At 40.0% G+C, this 12,123-nt stretch overlaps 1 protein-coding gene across 1 annotated transcript in view; it reads right to left on the bottom strand.

Moving 5' to 3' along the window:
* ATP10A (ATPase phospholipid transporting 10A (putative)) overlaps positions 1-12,123 on the bottom strand; it is an 89,964-nt gene that overhangs the window by 7,162 nt on the left and 70,679 nt on the right. Inside the window, exons 11-16 of the mRNA XM_030476465.1 lie at positions 12,007-12,110; positions 11,709-11,835; positions 9,372-9,556; positions 7,753-8,074; positions 5,689-5,765; positions 1,757-1,882 (exon numbers count right to left, since the gene is read on the bottom strand). Of these exons, the coding sequence (XP_030332325.1) occupies positions 1,757-1,882; positions 5,689-5,765; positions 7,753-8,074; positions 9,372-9,556; positions 11,709-11,835; positions 12,007-12,110 (941 nt within the window). The remainder of the gene's footprint in view (positions 1-1,756; positions 1,883-5,688; positions 5,766-7,752; positions 8,075-9,371; positions 9,557-11,708; positions 11,836-12,006; positions 12,111-12,123) is intronic.

Raw genomic sequence — 12,123 nt, 5'->3', positions numbered from 1 at the left:
GTTTTGCAGTCAGTAGCAACAAGAATTGCTCAGAAAGCTCTCAAGGCTGCCGAAGCAGAGCCAACACAAAGAGATTTCTTCAGTTATATTCTGCTGCCTTGAGGCAGCAGCTTCTGAAAATGTCTTACTCAAAATGGCATGAGAAATAATACTCGTAATCAAGGGGAGTTGTACCAAAGGAAATGGAAGATTTTACAAGAGCTGAACAAAAATGTAGATGTATAAACATAATCTTTGGCTGCTGATTGCTGGAATATCTAAAAGTAATGTGTATTACTTCTTTTTGTTATTATTATTTTAATGTAAGATGGCTCTGTATACACTTCTTGGAAGTTCAGATTCAATACTGTCAAGCCAAGGGGTATCTTGGAAAGACATGGCACCAGGGGTGGGAGTACAGATGTTCAGCATCATTCAAGCCTTAATGCCTTAAAACTCAGACATTTGAACACCAGCACAGATTTTACTGCTGTGCTTCAACAGGTGGCTCTCCACTCAGTGCAGCATTATTTAAATATGCTTGCTATTTCAGATTCAGGCAGCAGTTCAGACGTCCAAGTCCCTTCTTTCTTTTGTGTCTGGAAGGGTGCTTGCATGCCGTTTCTTATCAGGCTACAGAAGGTATTTTAACATGCTTGTGTTAACATAAAGACACTTTATTAATTCTTTAGCTTCCTTAGGTATTCCTATGATGTTCAAAATTTTGAGCAAGTGATGGTCTTCTCCTGATAAAATATGAAACTTCAGGCTGAGATCAAATGGGAATTAGTCAGACCAAGAGGAATTTGCATTAAAAAGTTGCCACTGATTAAAAAAAAAAAAAAGGGAATTAGATTAAATTTGAAAAGCAACTTTTACAAAATTGAGAGCTACTTTTTTTCTGATATTGAGGACAAAATCCAGTCTCCCACTCACAGTTCACACATTGCCCTCTGAAGAAAACAGAAGTCTGAGAGCTTTGGCTTACCTGTTTTTTGCTTCTTCATATCCACTGCTTCCAAGGTGACTTGTAGGTGTTGCAAGTGAGCATACCTGTGTGCCTGCCAGTGATTCCTACCCAGCTTATGGAATTCTCACTTGTCTTGTTAGGCAGTTTTCAATCAATCATCTTTGTACTCCAAGATCAATGCAAAGGGCCTTTGTTAGGGCCAAGGAGTCAAGCTACTATTGGCTCAGTGCCCAGTACTGGACTAACTCCTGTTTCATACACCAGGGAGGAAACGCAGACCTGTAGTCTGTTCTTTACCATAGTGTGCTTCCTTTCTAATGAACTCTTTTGGTTAGTTAGGAGTGAGATACATCAAGAAAAACCCTTCCCAATCTGTATCTGAGACACAAAGAGGACTCAACTGATCTCAAGTCACTTAGGAATATGTACAGTGATTCACAAGCAACAAGAAGACAGGGTCAGGAAGAAAAAACACACTGCGCTGCTACTTTGGAGCAATGCTCGATGGCTTTGGCATTAAAGACTCCTGTGTCTAGCCAGCTGAATTCTGCAAAACTGCTCTATAAAGAAACTTTTCTTAAGCAGCGTTTGTTATTTCTGTTACCTAATTTGCACATTCAGCAGCACACTGTAGCTGTTATGGAGTGAGTCCTGTACTTCTGCAAATGGCAGCCAGCTGTCTTTCAACTCTCCAAATTTCTTTGCAGCTTATTTACAAACCATTTGAAAGCTGACCTAATGCTCACTTAGCACAAAATAAACCCTGGAAACATGTGGTGGCATAAAGCTGCCAAGTCAAACACTTACTGCATTTTTGTAGAAGAAATACAGCACCATGTTGGCGAGTCGGGAATAACACCAGTGGCCATGAACAAGCAAGAGCTTCTCCAAATGCCGGAACCTTGGGATTGCAAAGTCACTTGCCATCACCGCCTTTAATGAAAGGAAAGTTGGAATCATTGTTGTAAAGCATTGCTTTCAACACCAACAGTGAATCTAGTAATCTTCTTAACTCATACAATCAATGGAAATTGTACTGATGAAGAATGAAATCCATTATAGTGCATCTGAAATGCAGCTATTGCTGCATTGATTTGGAATACCCGTGAGCAAATCCATCAGCCTGGCAGAACACGCAATGCAACTCGGTCCTCGTCCAAAGGAGATTACAATCTATGTTCCAGATGGTGACAAGCAGCAGCAAAAAAGGAGAGGTGGGAGAGTGGGTGGCAAATGCAGCTGCATGAGCATGAAGGCTGAGGGCCTGTGTGTGAATGTCTTGGTGGCTGTAACATCTTTCTCTGTAAAAACTACAAGGTACTTACAGGGCAAAATGAATTTCCAGAGAATAAAATAAGAAAAGCACGATTAAGTGGTTGCAACGTAATTACTGGACTTTAAAAGACAAAACAATTAGTTTTAATTACATTTGCAACCTTGGCTTATAAAATTTACTCAGCTTTCCTGAGATGTCAGTATTTTGAGGGATTTTAATCCCTCAAATCACATGTTTTCTAAAACTGTCTATGAAAAATCACACTGGATGAGACTCCTCTGGGACTGTGCAGACTGCCAAATCACATTGACAAAATGAATCATCCAGTTTCTCTCTACTTCTGACTAAAATTCAGGGAACTGTACATCTAGATGAGATGTTCTTGTAAATTATGGTATTATCACAACTGTTTCACGATTTTGCTTATCCCTAGGATCACACTAAGGTTTCATTTGAACATTATTTTACATTTCATTGTATGTTTTGGTATCACCTTTCTTCTCACAGTTCAGCAAAACCATGAGGAAATGTGAAAAAGCTCCAAAGGGTCAATGACTTCCTCACACTCTGCAGGGTATATCTTGGTTGTATTTTCAAATGAGAGACATCTTTCCTTTTAATTTTTCTTAATTCTCTTTCTTGGTAAATCATCAAAAGGGCTCAGCTTTCCCATGTAAGTGCTTGCATACACTATGAAAACAAACTCTAAAACAGTATGCAAGAGAAGGTGTAATAATGCATTGTAATTTAAGCAGTAGATGTATCTAAGCGCTGAGACATTTTTTAATATGCAGACACATCCCGGGATTTCTCAGGTACTGAGATACACTTATTATAACCTCTCTGCACAGAACGGTCTGATTTGTCTTGCAGACATACAGCTATCTTGTAGTTTGAGGAGAAGAGAGCTGTGCTATGTCTGCTTCCTTGTCCTCCACCCCATCTCAGCCTATTCCCATGCCAAAACAAAACTGTTAGCTTCTTTTCATTTGTGCTTCTAACATAGTACTTCACAACATACTGTGAAAAGTGTCAGGGTTTTTTTCTTTTTTATTCCATTTTTATTACAGTGAGGAACACAGTGAGGAAGATAGTGTTATCCAATTACATTTGCATGTTTATTTCCTCTCAAAATACCCCGTTGATTTTCACATTTTTATTTTTTCTTCCAGCTTTTTCACAGGAAAAAGTGATTCATGCTCCACATGCTTCTATAGATTGTGGAAAGAAAATAAATCAGGGAGTATTGCTGTTTCAGACATTTAAATGCTCAACGCCTTCTGAGTACCTGCATGTGTAAGATTCTGACAGTTGTTTATACTAAGGAGGCCTGCATGGTTCCTTAGGACTTTGCAGTAAGGGAAATGATCTATAAACATCTTCCACTCTGTTTAAACTTCATTTAGAAAAAAAAAGGTAGTTTAATGGGTTAATGAGCAAATAACTTTCAGATTTAAATACACCGCAAAAGCCAGGGGCATTTGAAGGCTGATTGATTATTGTAAGCATATAACTGAAAGTGGCATAATGGCAAGAGAAGTAAAAAAAATGCTACAAGCACTATATATCTGCATTAGGGAAAAAAAGTGATCTGAATTAATACGTAGATGATAGGAGCTGGTAAGTTCATGAGAGATGACAAGACCCAAGGATTTTGGGGCAGGCTTTTTTTTGAATTGACAGGCTTGGAGGGGACCCCACAAAACCGATCTCCTCTGGGCTCTCAGTGCCTGGACTGCCTGCGGAATGATACTGCAGAAGTTAAGCAAAGTGCTTGGAGCCTGGTAAAGGCTATGTAACAACAAATACACTTGGTATCAGCTTAATCCAAGATTTCCTTTTCTTCTGGACTCTTCCACCATTAAAGTCAGACTCATAAGGTCTGTGGCTGGGATGTCATCCTCACAATGAGTATCTGAATATTTTTGTGGTAACTTCTTTCCAGTCTAATTTACAGCTGCTAACATGTTTAGAGAAGCATTTTTAATGGATTGCAGCCTGAAATCTGTCTGTCTGAAGAGCACTGTTGGACATCCATTTGCCCTGGAGATTACTTTGAACCCATTGGGTGATTACAAGAAGAAGAACAAGTGTAATAGCTCTGCTGGGTCAGGCTGAAGCCCATCTTCCCTACTATCCATTCTCCAACAATGGCCAAGAGAGGATGCCTTTGGAAGAGTATATGAATAAATAAAAGCTACTGACTTTTCTCCAGAGTACTGTCCTAGCTTCTGGTGATGTGCATGTCAGAAATGCACAAAGTTGACATCCAAGTTCATAGCTCAGTTAAGTTTCTGTTTCATGAATTTGTGTATTGACCCAAATAAATTACAGCATTCATGAAATCCCATGAAATAAAATTCTACAGCCAACTTGTGCACTGTGTGAAGGAGGCCCTTCTTCCCTTTTGAGCAAAACATCCAGCCAGTGTTGCAAAAAATGCAATGTGGGTCAGAGAACCACCCACCGGTAACTAAGTTAAGGAGCATGCTCATCTGCTCAGGTCCTGAGGATGGAAACACTTCCCACCTTCTCTCAAGAACTCTTTGACATATACTCAGCTACTTTATTTTCTCATGTAATCAGCCTGCAACCAGCCCAAATACAAGGCAGGTTGTGGAAATGAGATATCTTCTTCATTCTCTGTGTCTTACTGCCATGTCTGGTGCTAACACTGCAAGTGAACTGCACTAGCAGTAGAGGAGACACAGGAAATGGGTAACGCAGTAGGTAATACATCCTACATATACGCATTCTTTCTTCTGGGGATGAGTGAAGTGCTTCTTATACAGTGGTAAATACATTAATCACAGGCTGAACACATTCAAAAGACTACAGGGCAAGTCCCTCTATCTTGCTGTTCCCTGTGGCAGGAAATGGGGAGAAAACCAAGGCTTGGAACAGTGTGTTGGGAGCAGTGGTTCTGCAAAGGGCTGCAATCTTCTCTTTCTTCACTGTTCTGCTGTCTGAATAGGCTGAGGGAGTTTTGTGGGTGACTGGGCTAAGGGTCACCACCACACCATGCAAACAAGCTGTATCAGCTTGATGGCCTTGTGCAGCTACTCCACAGGAGAAGTATACCAAAGCAATACAGGAGAGAGGAAAATAAAAGCCAGAATAAAGTGAACCTTTATTTCCTGAATAATGCCCAGCCAAGTTTTTTTCCTCCTCTAAGCCAGTAGTTCATAAATGATTTCTTAAAACATATTGCTTAAAGGGATATGGTAAGTTGAATTTTTTGAGAAGGTAGCATGTTTAAACTTACAACAGATCTGAGAACCTACACAAGCTCAACTGAAGCTGCAAGCATCCTTACAACGTGCAACTGGCACTCCTGAGCACAACTTGCTGCTTCTCCTTTATTTGTGCTAGCTACCCAAAGGCAGCTTGGTCAAGCTGACATATGGGGAGTGCCTGTTTCTCCCTTTCATGGGAGTGCATTTTAGTAAACGAGCAACATTACCTGCATGCCTTCTTGACCAGAGATCCCCACACCAACATCTGCCACTTGTATCATGCTGACATCATTAGCACCATCACCTAAACATGACAAGATAACAGTTTTGTTGTCACTAGTAGACCAGGATCAGCTAGCAGCAGTCAAGCAAAGGAATACCAGTTGTTACTGAGTGTTGACTGAGTATCTGAAGTACTAAGTGTTGGGTGGGTATAGTAAGGGAGATGTGGGGTAGGAAAAGATCCATCTTTGGAATATAAGGTTGAAAGTTTGGCAAAGCTGCCAAGACATTCTGATCTTTGTAAACTTTTTTGTTTTTTAATCGTGGAAAAGTAAAAAATAGAGCAAATCCCTCTGTTTTTAGTAAGACCTACAATTCAAATATCAAGCCTGAACTGTAGAAAAATTAAAACACTGGAAGGCTAAGAATGAGCTTCCCAATACTTCTGCTTCCTGATTAACTCTCTGCCTGCAATCAGGTGTGACTACGAATGAAATGTGCAAGGAGGCCTAAAGCAAATAATGTCTACACAGTAAAAATACAATAAAGCTAAAAAGCAGATGAATTATTGACTTGGGTTGACCAGTCGGAGATCTTTAATACACCTATCACAGGTAGATTTAACTGCAGTGGTTGCACAGTCACCATCCCTGGCTCTGCTTCCAATCATGGTACCACAAGTGACATGTGCCATAAAAAACCCAACAGAATGGGACATATATCTACTTCTTAACCTCGTAAATTTTCAGCCAGTGTGCTAGTCGAAAATGAAACTGTATTAGCTGATGAGAAGACACTTGGTTTTAAACTTCAGTGGCTGAGGTATACATTCACATCTCACTCCAGTTTCTCTGCTGTTGGCACATATAAGAGTGGTATTTGCTCACCTGACAAAGCTGATGTCTTCGTGACTGTGTGACATAACCCTGAGTTAGCTCTTGTTGGTTAAAAGGAAGGATGTATACAGCTAGGCTTTTAAACCAGAACAGGAGTTCAATTCACAGGCTCAAGATCATAGAATCACAGAATGGTTAGGGCTGGAAATAACCTAGTTCCAACCCTCCTGCCATGGGCAGGGATGCCTCACCCTAGACTATATTGCTCAAGGCTCTGTCCAACCTGGCCCTGAAAAGGCTCAGAAAGATTGACGCTCAGACATTTCTGACAACATATGCAATTATGTGCACAGCTAGTCAGCCAAAAATATAAATTCAGTATGAGGGGGGCATACTTGAGCTACATATAATATAGTGAGCATGAGTAGTATTATCATCAGTATATATTTGGTGATGTGGATGTCACAGGAGTCTGGCAATTATTATATGTACGTAAGGCTTCTCATGGGGTCCAACCCACGTGTTCCTGCTATGATTAACCAAGACAGGTAGATGAAAGCTAGTGCGTTTGTGACAATATATGCTGCAATCATATCTTCTAATGCAGCACAAGCCTAAATTTGAGATAGGGCAAGAAGAGCTGGTTGACTTTTCTTGAGCAAAAATCACAGAAACATGGAAGATGCTGCCAGATTTAAGACATGGTGACTGACAAAATCTCCCCTCCACCAATTGAGCTATTAGCTGGCAAGAAGTGTAAGTGCTGGAATGGCATCAGTTGTAAATCCATTCTTTATGCTGACAAGGCTAACTCATCCTGAGCTGTATGGCTGACTTGTGATTAAAAACACAGAACTTTGAGTTTAAATATGATTAGATGAAACAACACTGAGCACAATTTTGTTTTGTGCAATGCAGCAACTGCAAAATGGGGTTGTGCATGGCACCAACTAACCCAATTCTTCACAGCTGGGCTTGGACATGCCAAAATCTCATAGCATACCTGGGTCCTGATTACCTAACTTCTGTAGGAAGAAATCCCAAATACTACTCCAGAGTTCTATCTTGGTTTTCAATAAATATGTTAAAGAGTTGTTGGACACGTTTTCAGACAAAACTGGAAGGCTATCTGAGTTGTGAGGCAGCTGAAAGGGTCCTACTGCAAGTTGAAAAATCAAAGTTCTCAAGGCACAGTATACATCAAGGCAGTAAAGTTTAAACTGAGATATTTACCTATTGCCAAGGTCATTGCTTTGAGTTTGTCTCTGACTAGCTTCACTACCATGCTCTTTTGGAGTGGGGTAGAGCGACAACACAGTACTGAACGGCATCGCTTTGCTAGTGCGAGAAATTTATCTTCTAGTGTAGGTTCCAGGGCATAAGCTAGAGTCCTTCCATCGATCACTAGGCCCAAGCTGGAAAGCACAGAGGAAGAGGGTGCATAGAGAGGGGTGAACCCAACAGTCATGTTTCCAGTAGCTTCGTCTATAGTGTTGTTTGAAAATTTAGACTCTACGCATTGCAGACACTGTTCCAGCAAGACAGCACATGTCTCCTGAAAAAAAATTCAAAATAAATATGCTTGAGAGAAAAGAACGTGTATTCAAATGTTTTTGTTTGCTGTATATTTAGGCATAAGAAATATGGGAAATGTGTTATAGTCGCTGCACTGTTAAAGGTTTAATTTCTAATAATTTTCTATTTGCTCTAAACACGCAATTCTTGCAGCAATGAGGACTTGAAAGACTTAAAACCTAATTCCTTTTTAGCATGCAGTATTGTATGCTAAACTAAATTCTTTTAGCTCCTTCTCAGAATAACAGTGCTAGGAAATGATATAATCAGTATCAGTACCAAGTTAAGTATGGTGATGAACACCATGCATACGCCTACGACTCAGATCAAATAGTCATGCATTGTTAAAGGCCAATTAAGGGTTATTTAAGCTGAATTCTCTCACCTAGCCATACTCAACTAGAAGATGTTATTGAGAATATATGAACATTTGAAATGAAATGCTATTGGTCTTACAGCAAAGTGTGACAAAAAATAAACATCATGAAAAATCAATTTACCAGTTCAGTTGATACATTCAAGAACAGAAAATGCTGTTATCTTTTCTTCCTTTTCAAAAGAATGTGGAGCTGGATACTGCTGGCCTACCTCTCCTCTGCTGATCTGAAGTCCAATTTTATCACCCCATTAAGGGACGACAGCACTATCAGTCTGGTTCCTTGTATGTTAGACCATATCAGTAAACTCTTTGTGACTGCCTGCTTGCAAAGTTGAGCACAGGAAAGATCAGGAATTCAGAAGAATTAGAAAAGGTCTGTCAGAAAGCAAGGCGTTACTGTAGATATGGCTTGCTGACTCTCAGTGTTAGCATCGAAATTTAAATATTGCTTCTATCTCCAGAGAAAAAGCCACCTGAGAAAACATGAATGACCGAGTTATCTAAAGACTACATTTCAGGAGTGTAAAATAAAGCACAAATTCTCAACAGGTTGCTTTTGGAGACCCATTAGTGCCAATAAGCAAAACTAGGGATATTTTGAGAATGCATACCGAAGAAAAGCATTCATGCTGCTATGGCATATTTTCCATCGTGATGGAGCCCACTACACACAGTTACATGTCTTCAGTAAGTTTATGATACATGACACTCTGACTTAGAAGCATGATTCACTGAAAAGTATTCAAAGACATGTCCTACCTGAAAATTATAGATGAAGCAGGAAAAGAAGGGAAAAAAAAAGAGGAAAGGAAAAAAAAGCCATCAAACTTTTAATTGTACAAGTTGAAAATACAGCAAAGCTAGTTCACAAGTAAACTTGTGTATTGGATCTGCTTACTGGTGATTCAGCATTCAAAGTGATGATTTCTTCATCGTGATCTAGTAGCTTGCAGGCATATGCAATATTAACAGCTGTTTCTTGCTTGTCTCCAGTAAGAACCCAAATCTGCAACCCAGCTTTGCGCAAGTTTGCAATGGTTTCTGGAACACCATCCTGTAAACGGTCTTCAATGCCAGTTGCACCTAAGCACATAGAAAAAGCAAAATACTCCACATTAAATGAACACTTAGGGTTCATCTGAATTTTAAGTTTGGATTTTTCAAAGCCCCAGCAATCACTTTTATTGGAAACAGCTGAACTACCAATGGTTGCAAGATTCGGGCAGTTTTTTGGGGTATTGAGAAAGAGAAGTGGAAAGTAGCTGGGGTAAACGTCTGCACCAACAGTCAACACCAAATCCAGAATTCAAAAATTCAGAAGCAATCTGACACCACTTCTAGTCTCAGAGGTTCACAAAGCTGTTGTATCTTTGCTTATTCTCTCTCTGCTCTGTACCTTCACCATTTCTTCTGAATGTTGCTAGAGAAGATACTGTTGCTTCTAGGAGATTTCAGTTCTTAAGGGTCTTAACTGCCTTTCCTCAACCAGAAAAGGCTCGGTCACTACAGATTTCTCCCTTTAGAAGGCAAATGATGGCAGGACTGCAGCTTGGCAACAGAACATTAGGCTGCAGACAGCCTTGTTGCTGCTTTTTGCTCTTGCAGAAAGATACTGGTTGCCAAATGAGATATAGCAGAGAATAAATCATAAATCTGTTGGCCATGATGTGAAAGTAAAATGTGGCTTTTTCGTGCTTTCAATGTATCTTTATACGTGTTTGTAAGTATCTTTCCTATGCTTTCATAAATCAATTGACAGAAACGAGATTTTCAAATACTGTAGCAAAAGCTGCTCAGGACCAAGTTCAGCATCATCAGTGCTCCACTGAGTTTCTGAGAGGTTTGGATGCGAGAAAATGTAAGTCCTCACTATTAGGGAATGAGGAGGTGACAGACATGCAAGTTACCTGGGACAACAGGAAAAGCAAAATAAATTTTTCTCAGCTATTTATTATTCCTATGGTTATTCCTTGAAAAAAACACTTTAGTGGTAGAAGTCCACCTGAAGTCTGACCACCAGTCATGTAGGCAGAAACACATTCTTAGGGCAATGTTAGGAAAGCTATTATTATCCAAACAAAGGAGAAGACATTCCTTTTCCAGACTCACTCTTTCATTCCCACAACCTAATCATAACTAATCATTGCAAGATACAGTATAAGGTTCTTGGGGAATGACTGAATGGGTAGTTTATTTCTGGCTAGAGCTTACTTATTTGTCTGGCAGTTCAATTTCACTTCCTCCTCCCTCATCCCCCAGAGTGCAGCCAGAGCCAACAGGCACAACCATGGTGGGATCTTCCTGATCGCTGTGGTCCAAATTAGTCACCTCATGCTGCCCTTCAAGTCAGAGGAGAGAAACAGACACTTCAAGGGCATGATTCATTTAATCCTAAGGTAGGAATCTAAGACAGACCAATTGAACTCCACTTTCTTTTTTTGTCTCTCCCCTGGTTATGTGAGGAGCCTTAGAGATCTGTAGTAGATACATCAGAAGCTGGGTGAGGTGGATCTCATCTCCCGGAGACAGGCATGTTGGCAATTAGTGAAGACTGTTATCTCCAACAGTGTTATGGCTGTCCCAGTTTCTTTGCCAGAGACAGCAGTTGGATGCTTGGAGTAATAGTGAATATATATCCATTTTAGAATCTCAGCGCATTGAACATCTCAACACAGCAGAGCAAGAGTATGACTTAGTTCTTGGAATACATTTTATATACACTGATTTCAACTGCATCACTAGGAAGTATTGCAATCCCCTTCCACATAATACATAGGCCCTGAGCGCATGTGCTGAACCTAATGTGTGAGAGTTCTCACAAATGCAGTTTATGAGCACTACTTTATGAATGTCTCTGGTGCCCCTGAAGTCGTGTAAGTCTCCGACATGCTGAAGTGTCACAAGATAACAAAATTCTGTAGTCAGTTTGGGCCAAGTCCTCCTCCTGTTTCGAGCAGCAGTTCCCATTTCTGATATTGAGTCTAATTCATCCCTGGTATTACTCCACTCATTTCACTAGTGACAAAATGATGTCAGGAGCAAGGAAAACAGGGTGTCTGTTATGTTAATTATATCCCTTCCTTTGTGGTGCTCCACATGACAGCCATGACAAAGCCCAAAAGAAGCCAATTTCTGTACTGTCAGAAACCATTTAAGGGAAAGAATGGATTTCATAGCCAAGCTTTCAGATTTTTTTAACACATTTTAATTTCATGTCCAGCTCTCATTTCATTACCTAGCAGATGCAGATTCTTTTCTATCCGCAGTGCTGACTGAAACAGACGTTCTTCACGATTTTCAATAGAGGATTCTGCTTCTAAATGACTTTTTAACCAACAGGCATACTCTTCCTTGCTAAGAACCTATTAAAAAGAGTATGTGAGGGCACAGTCAATGTGATGCAGACGCATTCATACTTTACTGAATAAAATGAAAAAGACGTTATGAATCAAGAACAATAAATTAATAAATGCCTTCAGTAATCTTTGTCAAGACTCTCCTTAAGAGCAAACTAAGAGTCTTCATTTACTTACTCTTTTTGCAATACAGAGGGTCCGCAGCCCATCTACAGCATACAGATTAAGGTAATTCTGGGTTTTGCTTTGGATTTTTTTTTGATGTTTGCCCCGAGGGTCATCTACATAAGAATA

Source organism: Strigops habroptila, chromosome 2, assembly GCF_004027225.2.
Source record: "Strigops habroptila isolate Jane chromosome 2, bStrHab1.2.pri, whole genome shotgun sequence".
Taxonomy (NCBI): Eukaryota; Metazoa; Chordata; class Aves; order Psittaciformes; family Psittacidae; genus Strigops; species Strigops habroptila.
This window is presented reverse-complemented; position numbering and strand designations above follow the sequence as displayed.